Genomic DNA, 22,161 nt, shown 5'->3' with positions numbered 1-22,161 from the left:
AAAAGTATAACATGAGTAGAAGTCTAAGAAGTTTGCCTTCAGGGCTGGCCGCAGTGTGGAGATGGAATAATTTAAAAGATGTGAGAAGGGAAAGTCAGAGAGTTGCAGGAGATCTGAGATTCAAGTGAAATAAGAACCTGGCAAAAAGCAAGCTTCAAGGAAGAAGGGTGATCAACATAAATATGGTTTTATTTTAGTGTACACTCAACTGTGTGCTTTGGCAGGTAAATTATAGTAATGTTCATTTTGGCAACAACATAGGCAGTGCAGTGTGAATTATGAAGTGCTTTTAAATGGATTACAGATATTCCTTAAATAGCATTTTCCAACATTACCTGTCTTAGTAAATATCACCATAACCTTTTTCTCTCCCAGTTTCTCTTTCAGTAAATTAGAAATCACTTTACTTAAGTTTAATAAGTTCCTTTCACAACCTCATTTTAAGGAAGATGATTTCTGCCATCCTAACGTAATAAACTCGGAAAGGTACACCAAGGTGACATGCTGTGCCTGGACCACCTTAGTCAATAAGGCAGCAGCAGCAAGGGCTGATTTTGCTTCCTGATGTTTGTTTCTTAACACAAGAATTAAAAGCAAAATTAAACACTGGCTTAGATTTTAAGAAATAACTTTTTAGAAATAAAAGAAATCAGTTTCTCTGCATTTAAGTCTATCTCTTGGAGATCTACACCCTCCCTTTAGGGACAAAGTCAGTTGTGTTGCCTTTGTTGAGTCCTACCTTGTAGTCAGGTAGATCTGACTTCACATTCTGAAAATAGATTCTCACACATTAAACTGGAGTTTATGGAAACATCAGTGGAAGGAAATAAAACATTCCATCTGTTTACAAATTATCCTGCAACTCAGGATAATTTGTCACGTGTATTATCTACTTACAGTTGCCACTCACACGCAGAGAACTTTTATAAGAAGGCTGGAAAGAGAGGTGTAGGGAGGCTTTTAGATTGATACTGGATTCTTTGGCAAAAGTGAAGGGGGCTGGTTATTAAGAGTGCAAGATGGTATTTCCTGGGATGCCATCTACTTCAGTAGCTTCAGAGTCACGGAAAATTGTGTGTTTCTGTAAATCTTATCTACTGAAGGCTGACACGATGATTAGCATTTCAGTACATAGTGGTATTTAACTTCTCATTAAAATGACTTATCTTGCCTCTTATTATTACTTTTAATGATTATTTAGTACACTTATGCTTCCCCCTTGTGGGTAAGATATAGAAGGATTTAAGAGTTGGAAGAACTCAAGATTTAGAAACATTTGAGATACAGCCAAGGAGTTATCCTTCAAGAATCTGCCCAGGCCAGACGCAGAGGCTCATGCCTGTAGTCCCAGCACTTTGGGATGCCAAAGTGGGCAAATCACTTGAGGTCAGGAGTTCGAGAGCAGCCTGGCCAACATGGCAAAACCTCATTTCTACTAAAAGTACAAAAATTAGGCTGGGCACATTGGCTCACGCCTGTAATCCCAGTACTTGGGGAGGCTGAGGCAGGCAGATCACCTGATGTCAGGAGTTCGAGACCAACCTGGCCAACATGGTGAAACCCTGTCTATACTAAAAATACAAAAATTAGCCAGGTATGGTGGCAGGCACCTGTAATCCCAGCTTCTCGGGAGGCTGAGGCAGGAGAATCGCTTGAACCTGGGAGTCGTGGGTTGCTTTTTTAGTTGCCATTTTCTCCCTCAGCTCTAGCCAAGCCTTTTGTCTGTATAGTAAGCATTGAATCAATATTTCTTGAGTGAATTATTTAGTACGGATGTATTAAGAAATGAGTGAAGGAGAGTAAGCTATTTATACAAGTTGGTTGCTTTAATCAAATTAAAACCAGACTTAGATTGGTCTAGTGAAAGTAGGCCAGATATTGGCATGTTTCTTTTGGAAGAGAAGAAGGACAAGAAGAGAAGTTATCTCTTTTCAGCTCTTATTCTAGCAGTCCCAACCCCAACTCCCTGCCATGGGTGGGAGTGACAGTGGTTTGTCCCTAGGCTGAAACTAATCTAGAAGAATCACCACCAAAGAGAGGTTAGGCCTTTGTCCTTCACTGCAGCCTTAGGCCCGGAAGACGAAGTGCTGAGAAGGAGAAGGTGACCAGGTTGCAGGGACCAACAGTAATTCAGATTCTCATCTGCTTCCCTCTCCTGGCCACCCCTAGCACCCAGCCCTGCTTCCACCCTGATTCTGGGAGGCAAGAACGCAATCTGCATAGCTCACACTTACTTGGCAGCGGCATCTTTTCTCAACTGTTCATGCTTCATGAGGAGATTTTTCCGGTCTCGGAAGGCTTTTCTGACCTTGTACCCTTTGTAGACGGCTTGGATTTTGAAGGCGGCGATGTCCTGTATGGCTGCAATGGACAGGGCACCGTGCTCCAACATGTATTGGATCACTTCATGACGCTCACCAAGCAAAGCATAGTCAAGGGGTGTGTATCTGAAATGGGAGGAAGATTTCCTTTTTTTAAATTTCATAATGTAATTCAAGGCACAGTTAAACTGAATATATTATGCAACAGAAGGAAACTTCATTCTAACATGTGGAATATTCCCCAAGCAAAGCCACATTCTCTATACCAGGGCTGTTTTTTTTTCTCCAAGGGGCACAAAACAGGGTTGACTATGACTGTGAGTCAGGTGCTTTGGGCTGCTAACCATGCCAGTTCCCAAGTTTTACTCCCTGGCACACAAGGAGGGGCCTATTGGAAACACTTGATCTCTTCTCTTCTTCCCCATGTGCCAAATAATTCCCTGTCCCTATCTAAAAAGGTAGTGAAAATAATAATTGTGAGATTCATAAATTTGAGCCCATGATTACTGATAGTTAATTAGAGTTCCAAATGGAAATTTAGTATATGATAAGAATGGCCCTTTAAGTCTCTGCAGAAAAGATAGATTACTAAATAGTGATGGACAATCAGGTAGCCATGTGGTGAAAAAAAGGAGATTCTTATACCACATTTTATACCAAAATAAATTCTGGATAGAGCAAGGATCTAAATATTTAAAACAGGAACCATAAAAGTACCAGAAGAAACCATGAAGATTAAAAAAATGATATAGGAAGTATTTTCTACAAAAAAGGATACAAAATTCAGAAACCATAAAACGGCTGGGCACAGTGGCTACCAAGGGCTGGGTGTGGTGACTCACACCTATAATCCCAGCACTTTGGGAGGCCGAGGCAGCTGGATCACTTGAGGTCAGGTGTTCGAGACAGCCTGGCCAACATGGTAAAACCTCAATTCTATGAAAAATACAAAAATTAACCAGGCGTGGTGGTGCACACTTATAGTCCCAGCTACTCAGGAGGCTGAGGCAGGAGAACTGCTTGAACCTGGGAGGTGGAGGTTGCAGTGAGCCGAGATCACACCACTGCACTCCAGCCTGGGTGACAGAGTGAGATGCCGTCTCTAAAAAAAAAAAAAAATTCAGAAACCGTAAAAGAAGACTGACAAATCTGACAACATAAAAATAACACATTTTACATGGTAAAGAAAACATCAAAGACAATGATAATAGTTCCCCCAAGAGTAAATACGAATGCCTCTTAACACATAAAAATAACTTCAAACTCACTCATTTAAGAGAAATATGAATTAAGACTAACACGAGAGAGTACCTTTCACTGATAATCAGATTAGCAAAAATCAGCAAGGTTACTAACACACTGCACTGGCAAGGACAGAGGGAGACAGGCTCTCTCACATACTACTTCAACTTCTAGGGAAGACAATTTGGCAATGTTAATCAAAATTATTCATGTATATGCCATTTGACATAGCCGTTTCACTCTTAGGAATTTATCCTACAGATCTGCTCTCATGTGAAATGCTTTATGTACTAGGTTACTCATGGAAGTACAGTTAGTTATAGTAAAAGAATAGAAACAACCTCAATATCTATCAACAGAGGACTGCTTAAACAATGCACAGCCTATCCATATAATGAAGACATCTGTATATGCAGTCATTACTGCTGTCTATGAATAAATAAGGAACAACCTCCAGGACGCCTCGTTAAATGAAGACAAAGAAAAAGGCAAGAAACAGGAGTTATTATGGCATGTTCCATCTGTATGAAAAAAAATTCCTGTATGCTTATCTATGAAAAATACACTTCCAGAAGCTTTCCAAGAAACTGCTAACAGTGATGCCTCTGGGGAGAAAACTAGCTGTCTCAGAGGCAGGGGCAGGAGGAACATTGAGTCTTCAGTGAACGTCCTTTTAAATTTTGTGCAGTGTACATACATCATTGTTTTGATAAATACATGATTTATAAAGGATGAATATTATTGCCATGTTGTTGTATATTTGAATCTCAAATGGCAACTTTCTAGGTGTGCTGTTTTCAGCACATTCTTTTTTTTTTTTGAGACAGGGTCTCACTCTGTTGCCTAGGCTGGAGTGCAGTAGCACGAACACAGCTTACTGCAGCCTTGACCCCTCCTGGACTCAAGCAATCCTTCCACCTCAGAACCCCAAGTAGCTGGGACTACTGGCATGCACCACCAAGTCTGGCGTGTGTGTGTGTGTGTGTGTGTGTGTGTGTGTGTGTGTGTGTGTGTGTGTGTTTTGAGATGGAGTTTTGCTCTTATTGCCCAGGCTGGAGTGCAATGGCGCCATCTCAGCTCACCGCAACCTCCACCTCCTGGGGTCAAGCAATTCTCCTGTCTCAGCCTCCTGAGTAGCTGAGATTCCAGGTGCATGCCACCATGCCCAGCCAATTTTTTGTATTTTTAGTAGAGACGGGGTTTCATCATATTGGTTAGGCTGGTCTAGAACTCCTGACCTTGTGATCTGCCTGCCTTAGCCTCGCAAAGTACTGGGATAACAGGCGTGAGCCACCTCACCCAGCCAATTTTTGTATTTTTTATAGAGATGGGATTTTGCCATATTGTCCAGGCTGGTCTTGAACTCCTGAGCTCAGGCAATCCTTCTGCCTTGGACTATCAAAGTGTTGAAATTACAGGCATGAGCCACTGCACCCAGCCCATTCTTCTTAAAAAACATTTCTTTTTAAATTTTGGAAACATAAAAAATTGGTTAAATATGTAGAAGAAAATAGCTATCATCCGTATTCCCACCCTGAGAATTAACCACTGTTCATATCTTGGGAGATATGATTTCATTTTTTAAAGAAAAATTACTTTGTCAAAATGATATAGTTTTTTGTTTTTTTTTTTGAGATGGAGTCTTGCTCTGTTGCCCAGGCTGGAGTGCAATGGCATGATCTCAGCTCACTGCAACCTCTGCCTCCTGGATTCAAGCAATTCTTCTGTCTCAGCCTCCTGAGTAGCTGAGATAGATTACAGGTGCATGCCACCATGCCTGGCTAATTTTTGTATTTTTGGTAGAGATAGGATTTCACCATGTCGGCCAGGATGGTCTCGATCTCCTGACCTGGTAATCTGTCTGCCTTGGCCTCCCAAAGTGCTGGAATTACAGGCATGAGCCACTGCACCCAGCTGTAAAATTATATAGATTTTAAGAACTCAAACACTGAAAAAAAAATACAAACATTGAAGTAAAAAAAATCCCCCAAATTCTACCATCCTACAATGGCAATGATGATTGTCACTTTTTGAACAATTTACTTTCCATCTCTAAGTCTTAGTTTTCCTTATCTGTTAAACAATGTAATACTTTGCAGACTTGGTAGGAGAAAATGGAATAATAAGTGTGAAGAGGTTAGCGATGTTCCTGGCCCAAAGGAAGCAGTTAATAAATGTCATCTCTGATTGTTATTATTACAGGAAATTTACTGCTGTATGGTTTGCAATACCACAGCTGCTTATCAAAAAATATTATCTCCATAGGACCCAAACTAGTATCTATGACCATCCTATGACCACCACTGATGCTGATTCCTCTCAGGACGACTTTGACCAGACTAGTGCCATCAGAGGTCTTAGGAGAAAACATCAGATGATTTATGAGGCAGAAAAGAGGATGATTATATAGATGCATGATTAGACACAGAAAATCATCCAATTATAGAAAAGAAATGATCTCTCTTCAAAACTTACCTAACCAGTCACAGTTAAGACATAAAAGGAAGAGGTTTTCACTTTAAGAGCGTTTTGATCACTTTAGTAAGGAAACTGAGTTTGGGAGGAAACTCCAAACATTGAAATTACGGAACCTCCATTTTAGGATAGCTTCATTCATCACTTACTGTTCAGGGACCAGAAGGCTGTAAGTAGAGGCATCTATATAAACTTTAGAACATTATTTATAAGTAGATAGCAGTTTTTAAATTCAGGACAATTTTTAAAAAATTGTTGCTACATGTTCTGAAATGCCTTTCATGACCGTACTTTCTCTAATGGAAAAAATTATCATGGAGTCATTAAATCATGTAATACTAGAGCTAAATTAAATTCTAGAGGTCATTTAGTTCAATACCTTCATTTTATAAATGGATGAACAGATCCAGAAAGGTTAAGCAACTTACCAAAGGTTATATAAACTGTTTCTACAGAATGCAGACTAGAACTAAGATAACATGTTTCCCAGTTCAGTAATCCTTCCACAACACATGTATCAATTACTTAGTATGTTACCTATAGAATAAAATGATTTTTTAAATCAATGTGCAAACAACATATGTATTTGGTAAGTCTGACTATTTTTTCTATAATTATTGATATTTAGTATCCTTTACATAATATATAAGCATGGGTTAACAAATTTGGTTTATAAAATGTAGGGCCAAAATTATTCCTTTACCTACAAATATTACAAAAGGAAATAACATGTAGCTTAATATATCCTAAAGAATGCTGATCTGGGAGTCAGGGGACCTGTGTGACCCTGGGCATTCTCTTAACTTCTCTGGGGGGAAAGGAAGAAGGGAAGAACTAGACCTCTCAGGCTGCTTCTGGATTGAAAATTATATCTTAAAAAATTTTCCTGTAAAAACATTATATTTTCTTATGAAAAGTTTTAAGCATAAAAAATGTAGAGAGAATAACATAATAAAGCTTTACATACTCACTACCTAAATTTAACAATTTTTTGCTACATTTGCGTCATCTAGCCCCTTCCTTTTTATTTTTGTTGGAGTATTTTACAGCTAATCTTGGAACTCCTATCATTTTGTCAGAGGTGTTGGAACCAGAGGACTCACTCCATCTTGGGTGAGGGCTAGGAAAATGAGGCTGGCACTTGCTGGGCTACATTCCCAGAAAGCTATTCCTAGCCTCTAGATATTGAAGGGAACAGATAGAGAATGTTTACTAAACAGATCCAGACTTGGGAGTGTCTTAATATCCTGATATCTTGAGAACAAAGGCATTCCTAATTTTGCTTTAAATATTGTTTCTTGGGCCGGGCGCGGTGGCTCAAGCCTATAATCCCAGCACTGTGGGAGGCCGAGGCGGGTGGATCACGAGGTCAAGAGATCGAGACCATCCTGGTCAACATGGTGAAACCCCGTCTCTACTAAAAATACAAAAAATTAGCTGGGCATGGTGGCGCGTGCCTGTAATCCCAGCGACTCAGGAGGCTGAGGCAGGAGAATTGCCTGAACCCGGGAGGCGGAGGTTGCGGTGAGCCGAGATCGTGCCATTGCACTCCAGCCTGGGTAACAAGAGCGAAACTCCATCTCAAAAAATAAATAAATAAATAAATAAATAAATATTGTTTCTTGCAAAATATAGTAATTAAGAAAATGAATCCTTTATCACAAACCCTTGTAGCAGAGCATATCTCCCCATAATCTTTTTTTATCCTGTACGTAAACAAGTATTGAACCTAGGGTGGATGCGTTCCTCCCCTTACTTTCAGGAACGCCCTACTCTGTCTATGGTGTAACTGTACTTTCACTACTTTACTTTCTTAATAAACTTGCTTTTGCAGCCAGGTGCGGTGGCACATGTCTGTAATCTGTAGGGTCCAGCCCTACTAGGGTCGTGGGGTGTCCCCTATCACTGTGCTGAGGCGCTGGATCCGAGAAATGGAGACAAGACACAGAAGGACAAAGAAAGCACAGCTGGGCTTGGGGGCCAATGCCACTTAAGCGGAGACAGGCGAGGCCCCGAACGTCCAGGAGAGTCTGTATTTATTGGGTATAGGTTACGGGGCAGGGTAGTGAGTGAGGTCATCTTAAGGATAGTGATAGGGTCAAGACATTCACATGAGCGATAAGCAAGGGGCCCACCCCCATTAGGTCACCTAGGCTAGGAGGTGGGCAGTGCACAGCAAGGGGTCCACCCCCGTTAGTTCACCGAGGCAAGGAGTTGGGCCGTGCGCAGTAAAGAGGTTGCAGTGTGCAACATTTCTTATCTAGGGGCAGGCTACTTCTAAGGAATTCTATAGGAGGATGCTCTGAGTCAGCACAGTGGCAAGAGAGCTGACAAGGTATACAGTCACCTGCTGGCAGCTTCCAATGATTCCTACAGAAGGATGCTTTGAGTCAGTACATAGCAACAGAGCTGACAAGATATACAGCCACCTAGGTCCGATTATATCAGAAGGGTTTTAAGCCCTCAGATGCTCGCGGGCTTGCCAACCTGAGGCCAGCTTTCCACAAGAACTGGACGTAAGATACTACAACTCCCTTACAGGAGGAGTGACTCTTGCTCCAAGCCTGCCATACAGCAGGTATCTTTATGATACTGAATACTGACGTCTGGGCCAGCCTGCCGTGTAGCGCATTCCCTTTTAGGCAGGGGCACTACCGCCTGGGCCATAGATTCTTGTCCTGGTCTGTTTTTCCCTTAAATCATGCTCTGCACCGTGTCTGCTCTAGACCTTCCTCTGACTTTTATAAACTAAGATATAATTATATATATATGTGAAAATAACTGAGTAGTAAGATATTCTTCAGGCACGAATTGTTCTAACTATAACTAATACATAATTATATATAAAGGATTATATAAAAGAAATAACTGAGTAGTAACACTATAAACCAAGATATTCTTTAGGCAATAATTGTGCCAGGGATCTGCTTAGCTCCTCTTCCTTGGTGCCCAAATGGGGGGTTACCCACATAATCCCAGCATTTTGGGAGGCCAAGGCGGGCGGATCACGAGGTCAGGAGTTCGAGACCAGCCTGACCAACATGATGAAACCCTGTCTAAACTAAAATTACAAAAAAAATTAGCCAGGTGTGGTGGTGTGTGCCTGTAGTCCCAGCTACTCAGGAGGCTGAGGCAGGGGAATTGCTTGAACTCAGGAGGTGGAGGTTTGCAGTGAGCTGAGATCGCGCCATTGCACTCCAGCCTGGGCAACAGAATGAGACTCCGTTTCAAAAACAAAACAAAACACCTTGCTTTTGCTTTGCACTGCGGACTCACCCTGAATTATTTCTTGTGAGAGATCCAAGAACCCTCTCTTGGGGTCGGGATCAGAACCACTTTCCTGTAACATCTTCATCTCTATGTGTTTAAGTATTCAGCTGTAAATAATACAGCCACAATGTCATTATTATACTAACAAAGTTAATAGGAATTCCTTAGTAAAATCTAAGGACCACTTCATAATCAAATGTCCCCAATTTTCTCAAAAACATATTTTTGTAATTGGTTTATTCAAAGTAAGATTCTCAATTTTTTATTCAGAGACACAATCCAAATATCTAACATCATTTTAAGATTGAAGTCTATACTTAGTGTTTAAAACAACTGTGATCATAAAACACACTGTGATTATTACTACTGAATCTTTCTTTATCCCAAATTCAATTTAGAAAAATTCAAGTACTGTGAATATTCCCATCAGTGTTGGGGGAGTCTGTCAGATAGTTATTGACTGAAAGTCAGCAGAAGTTGGCAAAAATTATGTCTACACGGTGTTCATCAACTGACTAGTGTCAATGTATGAGAAGTAAAAATTAGCACTACACTGATGGTAACCAACCAAGAAACAAGGTGGATATAGACAACAGAAAAGATACAATTGGACCTGCCATGTGGGAATGGTCTGATGGGATGAGTAGAATGCCTAGACTGGAATGTCAATAAATGTAAAAGGCAGTGCCAAGTTCTGACATTTGTACATCAAGGTGCATTGCTGATGAAACATTAACAGAGACTGGGTCATTGTCACCATCTCTTTTTATCTATAGGTCGGCAAGTACAGTTAGGAGGATTTTTCCTTTGGTCTTTTGGTCTGTAATTAACATATGTTTATTCCAGGAGGCAGTAAACATCTTAATTCATGCAGTTACTTAGGTCTCATATTCAAGGTTTAGCATATAAATGGAAATTGAGTTACAAAAAATTTCACTGTTTCCTTAAAAATATAGTAGTCAGACAGTAAATGCTGTTACACAGAATACATTTTTACAGAAACAAAACAAATCATCACTGTCTGAGGATTATTAAACTTTCTTTTTTTTTTAAAGAGTTTCAATGGAAGACAGACATCTTCAACTCTCCCTCTAATGAGGAAAGTTTCTGAAAGAAGTGGTACAGCGGTTAGTTCTAGAAAACAGAAACATGTTTCCTCTGAGATAGACCTAGAGAAATCCCTTCTCAATAAAGTTTCCCACCAACTAATAGAAAGGAAGAATGAGTGGTGGCTAAGAGGATGGGGATGGTATTTTAGCAGGAGCCATTTTAGTTAGAGCATCCATGAAATGTGAAAACTAACACAAAGACCTAGGTCAGAGTGACTGTCAGAGATGTGTGAACTCCATCTTAAAGACAAGCTGGGTAAAATGAGGCTGAAACCTATTGGGTTGCATTCCCAAACAGTTAAGGCATTCTAAGTCACAGGATGAGACAGGAGGTCAGCACAAAATATAGGCCATAAAGACCTTGCTGATAAAACAGTTTGCAGTAAAGGAGCTGGCTAAAACCCACCAAAACCAAAATGGCTACAAGAGTGACCTCTGCTCGTCCTCACTGCTACACTCCCACCAGTGCCATGATAGTTTACAAATGCCATGGCAATGTCAGAAAGTTACCCTACATGGTCCGAAAAAGGGAGGCATGAATACTCCACCCCTTGTTTAGCATATCCTCAAGAAATAACCATAAAAATGGACAACCAGCATCCCTAGGCGGGTGCTCTGTCTGTGGAGCGGCCATTCTTTTATTCCTTTACTTTCTTTAAAAACTTGCTTTCACTTTGCACTGCAGACTCCCCCTCAATTCTTTCTTGAATAAGATCCAAGAACCCTCTCTTGGGGTCTGTATCGGGACTCCTTTCCTGTAACAGGACCTCAGGTATGGAAGTCTGATCACAAACTCAGTTGTTACCTACAAATTATGAGAATCTGCCTAGATCTAAGACCATCAAGAATCACTCTTCCTTAGATTTCACATGCTGCTTGGTCCTTTTTATTGGGCCTGGATTTTTGGGCAATAACCCTAACATAATTCTGCAGACCTTATATTAGTCATGCAATCTGCATTTAGATTAAACCCTGAACTTCCATCTTAGCTTCTCCTTATGTTTTCAGGCTACACAGTAGCATCTCTTTGTCCACTGACTGATAATATCCTCTCCATCAAGAGAAGCCTCTGGAATATATAATACATTCCCCTGCCCTAAATGAACTCCTTGGCTCAGTCAATCAGAACTTCACTGACCTAATGTTAGCCAGAAGAAGGACTAAAATATTCTCATCTGCAAAATGTGTGCTTGCCCTAGGCAATAGATAAAATTCTGAAGAGTTATAAAATCCCATTGTGGGGGGCACTGTTGGCTGAATGGCGCCAACAGACACGGGTCCCTTTAAGGGTGGAGGAAAAGAGGGCAATAGCTTTTCTATTGGGGGAGGAAAAGGCTCTGGTCTGTCCTTATCCTCACTAGAAAAAAATCTTCCTTATTCCTCACAGGAAGGAATGAATTGGGGAGAGAAGTCTCTCCCTGTTCTTCTGGTTCCTGTTTTTCCCTCTCCTTTAAATCTGTTGAATTCCCTTCAGGTGGAGAAGATGGGTGGTCTGACTCACTGCAATCTGGCAGAGAAACAGGATACAAGGCAGAGCATACGCACCACAGCGCCCAGGTGCTTAAAATAGTAACATTAGTAAAGTGACCTTGCTCATATCCTCTCTTCAGGCAGCGACTTACCTGCTCCTGTAACTCTAAGGCTCCTGATCAGGAAACCAAGGGCATTCCTGCCGAATTAAGAGCATAAGCTGTGTAGAGCTCCAGGCTCTACAGTGCACTGGATAGCTTTAAGTAGCTGTTGCACTGTTTTAAAAAATACTTTCTGCACTTTGGTCATTTCTTGACCCATGATAAGCTAACCCCTGATATTTTACGTGTGTGTCCTGCCCTCCTCATGGGAGTCAGGACTACCCCTTGCCAGGATTCCCTGAAAATTAATGAGCTCTCCTCCTTCACGTGTAACTTCAAGTCTATCACGTCGGGGTCACCACTTGCAGAGCTTATAGCTTGCAGTCAACGCCGAGAATGAAGTACTCAGATGACTGCAGCTGAGCGGGGCTGGGGGTAGCTCTTCTGAGAGAGTCCGCCCCAGCATCTGTACGCCAAGTATTTATTGAAAGGGCTTCTATTAACTACAAACATCCACTAGATGGCCATTTGAGGTGGGTTGCTGAGGCACCTGTGACCTTGTTCACACTCAAACTGCATTCTCAGGAGGCTGTTTTCAGTGTTCCTTATCACACCACACACTCCACTCCCTGTCCTGTTTTCAGGGTCAAGGAGTTTCATTTCCATGCACAAAGAACATACAAACAGTGCCTCAGTATTTTTCATGCCCCGGCCTCAAATGCCATGTACATAAGCTTGAATATGATGCCATGTGCCCCCCACCCCCATGATTCAAAATCAATATTGCATGGAAGTTTTGCTTTTCTATTCTGGCTCACTATTTCTTAGTGTAATGTTTTCTTATTAGTATAGTTATTATTTCTGAACCAATATCTAAATGTGAGATTTAAACAAATCTAGTAGAAAGGATGCAAGATAAACAAAGAGCACTTTAAAAAAAAAAAAAGTCAACAACTTGGCCGGGCATGGTGGCTCACCCCTGTAATCCCAGCACTTTGGGAGGCCAAGGCAGGTGGATCACCTGAGGTCTGGCTAACATGGTGAACTCCTGTCTCTACTAAAAATACAAAAATTAGCTGAGTGTGGCGGTGTGCACCTGCAATCCCAGCTACTCACAAGGCTGAGGCAGTAGAATTGCTTGAACACAGGAGGTGGAGGTTGCAGTGATCTGAGATTGTTCCAGTGCACCGCAGCCTGGGCAATAGAGCTAGACTTGGTCTCAAAAAAAAAAAAAAAAAAAAAAACGTCAACAACTTACCTCTCTTCATTGTTTTCCATCTGATTAGGGAAAGCAGCAAAGTCTAGCAGTAATTTAATGGCATCAAGGTATCCATTGTTACAGGACCAATGCAAAGCTGTCCTTCCCTATAAGCACAAACAAAAATCAAGTACATCTGGAGTAAGTATTTTGGACATGTGGTTATTAAGGCTAACTCAAAATCAATACAAGCAATTATTTTCTCAAACTGCTTATTTACCAAAAGGGAAAATATTACGTATACAGTGGAGAAAGCAAATGGGATTTGATCCAAGTGATAGTAATTAACTCTAGGTTTTTTTTTTTTTTTGAGATGGAGTTTCACTGTTGTCACTCAGGCTGGAGGGAAATGATGCAATCTTGGCTCACTGCAACCTTGGCCTCCCAGGTTCAAGAGATCCTCCTGCTTCAGCCTCCCAAGTAGCTGGGATTAAAGGTGCCTGCCACCACACTCAGCTAATTTTTGTAATTTTAGTAGAATGGGGTTTTACCATGTTGACCGGGCTGGTCTCGAACTCCTGACCTCAGGTGATCCACCTGCCTCAGACTCCCAGAGTGCTGGGATACAGGTGTAAGCTGCCGCACCCAGCCAATTAACACTATGTTAAGGGGCAGCATATATCTCCAATGGTAATACCCTGAGAAGGATTCACAATACTTATGTAATATTCCAACCAAAAATGTGAAACCTGATTCTAATCATGGGGAAACATAAGATTAACCCAAATTGAGTCAAATTCTGTAAAATAAATGGCCTGTATTTGTTAAAAATTTTAATGTCATGAAAGATAAAGATGAAGCATTGCTAGACATAAAGAGGGACACTGTATAGTGTTAAAGGAGTCAAAAAGGAAGATATCAGGATGCCAAATTTGTATGGATCTAATAACAAAGCTTCTAAATATACAAGGGAAAAATCAACAAAACTGAAAAGGGTCAAGACCATAATCATGGTGGAAGATTTTAACCCATCTTTTAAAACAGCTGATAGAACAGACAAAAAAGGGCAGTAAAGATATACAAGGCCTAAACAACACATCCTTTGAAGAGATGAATATCAAGGTATTTTGTTTTGTTTTGTTTGGTTTGTTTGTTTTGGTGCTCTAGGTAAGGAACGAAGAAAATTTAAAAAAAGAAAAAGAAAAAGAGAGCGAAAACAAACACACATTACCAATTTATGAAATAAACAAAAACTCACTACAAACATAAGAAGGCCCTATAAACATAAGAAAGATAAGGGAATATGTGTGTGACAAAATTTATGCAAATACATTTGACATTTTGAATAAAATGAATAAATACCTCAAAAAGTTCAACTTACCAAAGCTGAAAGAAAAATAATTAGAAAATTTGAATAATTAATGGAAGTGAATTGGTTGTTTAAAACTTTTACACACAAAAAACTCCAACTCGAGTTAACTTCAAGAGGAAATTCTTCCAAATATTTAAGGAAGAAGTAATACCAATTTTATTCTCCCAGAGAATAAAAACAAGGGACTGCTTTCTAAATCTTTTTTTACAAGGTTAGCCTTACCTTGCTACCAAAACCTTGCAACTATAATACAAGAAAGGAAAATTATAGGCCAATCTCTCTCATAAACATGGATGCAAAAATCTTAAAATATCAGCAAGTAAAATCTATTAGTATATAAAAGTGCATAATATATGTGGGGCTTACTCCAGAAATGCAAGCGTTGTTTAACATCTTAAAAAAAAAAAAATCAATCAATGTAATTTGCTGTATTAACAGAAAAGAGGAGAAAAAATATCTGTTGATGAATGCATAAATAGTATTTGATGAAAAGCCAATTATGATTTTACTCTTTTTTTTTTTTTTTGAGATGGAGTTTTAATCTTGTTGCCCAGGCTGGAGTGCAAGGGTGTGATCCCGACTCACTGCAACCTCTGCCTCCCATGTTCAAGTGATTCTCCTGACTCAGTCTCCTAAGTAGCTGGGATTACAGGAAAGTGCCACCATGCCTGGCTAATTTTGTATTTTTTTTAGTAGAGACTAGGTTTCTCCCTGTTGGTCAGGGTGGTCTTGAACCCCCGATCTCAGGTGATCCGCCCACCTTTGCATCCCAAAGTGCTGGGATTATAGGCGTGAGCCACCTCGCCCAGCCCAATTATGATTTTTAAAAACTCTTAGCAATTAGGAATATAAGGAAATCTATAGCAACATCTTACTCAATGATAAATTGTTGAAAACTTGCCATCTGAGAAACCAGAGTGAATAAAGGATGCTAATTATCACCAATTCTATTCAATATTGTATTGAAGGTTCTAATTCAATATGGCACATCAAAGAAACAAAAGGCATAAAGATTGGAAAGAAGAAATAAAAATGTTATTATTCAGATATGCATGATTGCTTATGTAGATAATCCAAAACAATACACATAACAGCTAATAGAACTGGAAAGATGCTTTATATGCTACTTATGTAAAAAACTGACAATTTAGCTAATAGAACTGGAAAGATGCTTTATATGTTACTTATGTAAAAAACTGGCAATTTAGTAAAACTTTAAAAGTACTACAAATTAAAAAAGATGCATTCCTGGTATCATAAGGATAAGGACCACATTTTGCATACTTTTCTTTATGTTACTTTTACATACAGTAACAATCCTGATAAATACTTGTTCAATGAGTTTGATAGGTACTTGAGTTAACAGGGACAATTAATTTTCTGACTTGGAAAACATTATTAAAATGCAAATATTTTTAAAGACTTAAAATAATTTAACTAGCAAGAAAGTTAATACTGGCTAAACTGAAAGAAATTGATACTACACATTTGGGGAAAGTATAGATTAACCTGAATCTTTTAGAAATCAGTTTGGCAGTATATATCAGAGCCTAATCACATTAATAAAGGACTGGTTGCTTTGAGCTGATAATCTCAGGGGGAATTATTCTAAGGAAATAATTCCAAAGGAAAAAAGTTAAATGCACAAAGGTAATTACTGAAATATTACTTATGATAGTGAAAAAGTGACCAGCAATAGGAAGTTACTTATTTAACCTAATATTTGGGTTAAGGGCATATTTTGGATCCTGAATCTCCCCTCCAGCTCCCCCCACTGTTGTCACCTTAGGCTAACTACTTAATCTACATGAGCTTCAATTTCCTCTTCTATAAAATGAGCATAATAATAGTAACTACTTTATAGGATTATTGCAAGGATTGAATAAGCTATTAAAAACATAAAGTTCTTAGAACTTTGGAATTCTAAGCCTTCATGATTATTAAAAAGATTATATATCACATAAGAAAATGGTGACAATTTTAAGTCAACAAAATGTGGTTTGAAAATCATATAATAGACCGGGCGCAGTGGCTCACGCCTGAAATCCCAGCACTTTGGGAAGATAAGGCAGGCAGATCACCTGTGGTCAGGAGTTAGAGACCAGCCTGGCCAGTGTGGTGAAACCCCATCTGTACTAAAAATACAAAAATTAGCTGGGTGTGGTGCCAGATACCTGTAATCTCAGCTACTTGGGAGGCTGAGGCAAGAGACTGGCTTGAACCTAGGAGGCAAGCAATGCAGTGAGCTGAAATTGCGCCACTGCACTGCAGCCTGGGGGATAGAGCCAGACTTTGTCTCAAAAATAAAGAAAAGGAGAAAGAAAAGAAAGAAAAGGAAAGAAAGAAAGAAGGAAAGAAAGGAAGGAAGGGAGGGAAGAAAGAAGAAAGAAAAGAAAGAGAAGAAGGAAAGAAAGAAAGAGAAGAAAGAGAAGGAAAGAAGGAAAGAAAGAAAGAAAGAAAAGAAAACCATGTAGTATATTTTTATACATGCATACATATGTATAACATGTAATCTTTTATAAAAGTTATAAAATTATTCCCAGCCTATATTATAACTATGTTAAATTATATATATAGAAAAAGACTGGAAGAGAACATAAACAAATAATAGTCATGATTAACACATGGATTTGTGAGTAGTCGCTTCATCTTGTAAACTGTTGTTTTACTTATGTTTACAACAAAGAAGAAATACTCTAAATTCTTTGGAGCAAACTTAATATAGAAAAGACATAGAATTTTTACCTCTTTGTCTTGAATGTTAGGGTCTGCATTATTTTCCATGAGAACTGCCATGCAGTTGATATAGCCTCCATAGGCTGCACACTGCAAAGGGGTTCTTCCTGCATAATCCTGGACATTTGGATTGATCTTATTTTCTATTAATATCTGGCAAACATCAGCATTTCCTCCCAGTGCTGCCCAATGTAGAAGAGAATGCCCATCTTGATCAACTAGATCTACCCTTGCTCCACCTGGAAAAGCACAAATATAATGAAAATGTCTAATATAAATAGCATTTATTAAAATGAAGAGAAGTAAAAAAAATTGTTCCTTAAATGCATTTATTAAAACAAATGGAAGTAAAATAATAACAAGTGTTCCTTAAATGCTTTATTCTTATCGAAATGCTCCCACATACATCGTCTACTTCAGATTTTTACAATAAGCTTGTAAGCTGGACTTGGTAGGAATCACTCCCTCTTACTTAAAATAAAACTGAGGATCAGGCAGGTGAAGTGACTTTTCCTATATCAAGCAACTCCCAACAAGTGGAGCTAGGAGTAGAACTTGAGGTTCCTGATACCACGCTGGGTGATCCTTGTACTTGTGCAGCTCTGTGCTAAGGAAAGCTTTATCTCAAACAGAGTATGCAACAATTCCTACCTGTTAAGAGAGACTTATTAGGAGTACTCTTATTAACCCACCTTTAATGAGTGTCTGAATCACATCTTTGTGTCCCATCTCACAGGCTCGGAAAAGTGGAGTATGTTTCATAACATCGGCAGCATCTACTTGAGCATTATTTTCCAGTAATAACTTCACGGTGCTGACATGGCCAGAAAGGGCCGCAGCATGCAAAGCTAAAAGGGAATCAAAGGAAGGTAATGAACTAGTCAATAACAATTTCACCTTTTAAATTATTATATGTCCTTTCCTGTCTTGATTTCCCCATCATTTTGAATAAATGCAATCTCAATTTTTAAAGATTCCCTGGTTTATTTTTCGCTTTTATAGATTCTGCCTTCCTTCCTTTTCGTAAGTATTACTCACACTTTCCCCTTGCCTTCTATCTTTCTCTTCTTGCTGTTTTCTTGCCTTCCATCCTGTCGGTCTGAAATGGTATCCCCTTCTCAGCTACTAGTCTTCTCTTTTCAGCTACTAGTTTTCTCTTTTTCTCTTTCAAGAGAGCAAGAGAACAAATAATAACAAAGGGAAATGATTTAAATGATGTACACAATTCTGCCCAACAACCCACTCAATAAGCATATTCCTCTAAGGGGTCATGTGACTGGAGACATCAATCTACTGTTCCTTCTATCGGTTACATGTACTGTTCCTTCTGTTGGCCTGTGTACCCCAGTGGTACTAAAAGCACACACATCCTGCTGCATTGAGTGCATTTTTAATACTGTATCACTCCAAATACAAGCCAGCTACTTCCCCAGGGCTCAATTTAAGAAACAATGAGGTGGCATGTGCCTATCGTTCCAGCTACTTGGGAGGCTGAGGCAGGAGGACTGCTTGAACCCAAGAGGTCTAGGCCAGTCTGGAGAAAACAGAGAGACTTCATCTCAAAAAAAAAAAAAAAAAAAAAAAAAAAAGAAAAACAGGAATTTGTTTCACTGGAGAAAAACTGAGATGGAATATGGTCTTCTCTCTGGTGCCTTCCTGAGGTTTTAAAGAGGTTTTTGACTACATGTGTTTCATGTTACACTGACTCATGCCTATGTTACTCCATTATAATGCTTGGTTTATGCCATCCCTCTATAGGTTTGAATTGGCCACAGTAACATTTTAGAGGCATGGGCCAGTTCTAAGGATTGTGGCTCTATATGGCCTAGAACAGTGTCGCTTTCATAAAGGGTGATCCATGGAGCAAACCTGGGATGCATATTTTTGGGCTGGGTACTATTATAATGCTAGGTGTTTAGCAGGGAATAAAACAGGTAAGGTTACATTCTAGGAAGGGAAGCAAAGTGCAACAAAAAAAGCCCAAAACAATTCCCCATCGATAAAGTATTATATAGTGAGAACTGGCGTAATTAAAGTAATAAAAAGTGTTTTGGTACGTAGAGTCAACTTAGGGACTACTTTTGATTGGTGGTTACTGAAAGCCTTCCATAAGAGCTGATGATTAAGTTGAGACCTGAACCATAAAAAAGACAGAGTATTTTCAGCAAAGGGAAGAGTTAGTACAGGACAGGAATGATTGTATGTGTTTAAGGAAGAAAGGGTAGCTGCACCACAGTAAGTGACAGTGGAGTAGGCTGGAAAGGTAGAAAAGGCAAGATCACAAATGGTCCTATCAGTCAGACTGATGGAAGACACTTGAAGCGCTATATAAAGTGGAGTGATATTATCTGATTTATGCTTGAAACAGATCACTCCAGCTGTTCTCAGGAGAATGTTTCATAGTAGATTAGAATATAAGCAGGGAGACTGGTGAACATTTTTAGCAGTAGACTGAGTGAAAAATGATGCTGGTTTGACTAGGATGGTTGGAACAGAGATGGAGAGAAACAGAATGATTTGGAGCATGTTTTAGAGGTGGAGTCAACAGGACTTGCTACAGGATTTGAAACAGAATCTGTCCATATAGCCTGGGAATCTGAATGTAAACAAACACCTCTAGTAGTTTTTATGTCATTCTTGAGTTTGGGAACCACTGACCTAAATGGCTGAATGTTAGTTTGACCTAGACAAGATTCAGACAGGCGTGAGTAACTTCAAATATCTGAGTGCTATCACATAGAAGACAGCACAGGGCAGAACATTCAGTTTAACAAATTTTGGCTCAGTATAAGGAAGAACATTCTAATAGAGTTAAGATGAAGACAGTGGATTCGCTATATTGGAGCTGTTCAACAAGAGGCTGAAAAACCACGGGTGAGAATATTATAAAGCAGATGAAAACATCATATTATATCTGTGATATTTCAGTGATTTCACATTTTAAAAGCATAAGAACCCTGTACCCCAAATGGAAATTTATAAAATACCTAACACATAAAACAAGTAAGAGTTGAGTGGCTCTGACTAAATTAGAAGTGGAGCATTACCCACTCGACTGCATATTCCCTCAGCTAAGTATTTCAGGTACCTCCACAGAAAGCTGTTGTTCTGAAGAACATGATTTGAAAAACCCAGGGCTATATTTAATTTTAAGATGACTTCTAATTCTGAAATGCTACAATTCTGTGATGTGGTATCAACTATGAGATATACTGTATAGACATATCAATGTCAAGTTTTTTAAAAAGATAAAATTTCAATAAAGTAAAAGATAAAATTAATGAGCAAATGAAAGGAAATTCCCCATTTATAGCTATTTAAATTTGCTCTATTTTTATTTATTTATTTATTTGAGACAGATTCTCACTCTGTCTCCCAGGCTAGAGTGCAGTGGCATGATCTCGACTCAATGCAACCTCCACCACCCGGTTCAAGTGATTCTCCTGTCTCAGCCTTTGAAGTAGCTTGGACTACAGGTACCCACCACCATGCCTGGCTAATTTTTTTATTTTTAGTAGAGGCGGGGTTTCACCATGTTGACCAGGCTAGTCTCAAACTCCTGACCTTAGATGATCCACCCACCTCAGCCTCCCAAAGTGCTGGGATTATAGGCATGAGGCACCACACCTGACCCAAATTTACTTTATTTAAAAATAACTTTCCTCTGAAATCTAGGTGAAGGCTTCCAAGAAAAAAAAATAATAACCTTAGGCCGGGTGTGGTGACTCATGCCTGTAATCCCAGAACTTTGGGAGGCCACAGTGGATGGATCACCTTGAGGTCACGAGTTTGAGACCAGCCTGGCCAACATGGTGACACCCTGTCTCTGCTAAAATTATAAAAATTACCTGGGTATGATGGCACACGCCTATAATCCCAGCTACTTGGAGGCTGAGGCAGGAGAATAGTTTAAACCTGGGAGGCAGAGGTTGCAGTGAGCTGAGACTGTGCCGCTGCGCTCCAGCCTGGGTGACAGAGTGAGACTTCATCTCAAAAAATAAAAATAAAATAACATAAAAATAATCTTGGACTTAACTATTGTTACTCCCTCTTTGAAAAGTGCTGCAAGTTTATATAGAATCTTAAAATTTAAAAAAATATATATCACTTTATATTATGGAAACCTTCAAACATATCCAAAAGTAGATAATTGTCCAGTGAACTCAATATAGCTATCCCCAGCTTCAACAATTATCAATACATGGCTAATCTTATTTTATTTAAACATTATTCATTTCCTCCACTTCTAATTGTTTTGAAAAAAATTTTAGAGTCATATCCTTTCATCTGTAAATATTTTAGTATTTCTGAAAGACAACGATTCTTTTTTTTTTTTTTAAAGAGAATGATATAGACCTCACTATATCAGTCAGGGTCTAGTCAGAAGACAGAAACCATACCAGATAGAATAGATAGAATTCAGTATAAATAATATTGGCTTTGTACTGAAGAAGTAAAATGGCAAAAAGAGAACACTAAGGTACCACAGAGGTAGCAAATGCAGGCAATAGCTACAAATCCTGGCCATGCGGGGGGGGAGGGGTACAAAAAGAAGAGGATGATATTATTGAAACCTAAAAGCTTAGAAGAGCCCTGCAGAATGAAAACTCAGATCTCTGAGGAATGTCTCTGCTTGGCTGGTGCTGTTGTCTCTGAGAAGGGTGTGCTGAGGCTGATCCTGTGAATGTTGGCAAAACTGCAGAGTGAAATTATGAATGTTGGAAAAAACTGCAGGGTTCAATTAACCATTGTTGCTGAAATAAAGTATCATTGCTGTGTTGAAGAAGCATTATTAGGGAGATGCTGACCATAGCAGGAAATAAAAACAAGAATAGGCTGGGCAAGGTGGCTCACACCTGTATTCTAA

The 22,161-nt window shown here is 39.3% G+C and overlaps 1 protein-coding gene across 5 annotated transcripts in view; it reads right to left on the bottom strand.

Annotated features, from left to right (window-relative positions):
• Positions 1–22,161, bottom strand: part of INVS (inversin) — a 186,922-nt gene that overhangs the window by 25,550 nt on the left and 139,211 nt on the right. For all 5 annotated transcript variants that reach the window (XM_032240194.1, XM_032240189.1, XM_032240193.1 and 2 more), the window contains exons 9-12: positions 17,987–18,142; positions 17,304–17,533; positions 13,247–13,353; positions 2,235–2,447 (exon numbers count right to left, since the gene is read on the bottom strand). In XM_032240194.1, the coding sequence (XP_032096085.1) occupies positions 2,235–2,447; positions 13,247–13,353; positions 17,304–17,533; positions 17,987–18,142 (706 nt within the window). The remainder of the gene's footprint in view (positions 1–2,234; positions 2,448–13,246; positions 13,354–17,303; positions 17,534–17,986; positions 18,143–22,161) is intronic.

Source organism: Sapajus apella, unplaced genomic scaffold, assembly GCF_009761245.1.
Source record: "Sapajus apella isolate SASKATOON/1434 unplaced genomic scaffold, GSC_monkey_1.0 scaffold46, whole genome shotgun sequence".
Classification (NCBI taxonomy): domain Eukaryota; kingdom Metazoa; phylum Chordata; class Mammalia; order Primates; family Cebidae; genus Sapajus; species Sapajus apella.
The sequence above is the reverse complement of the archived record's forward strand: the minus strand, read 5'-3'. Positions and strand labels throughout refer to the sequence as shown.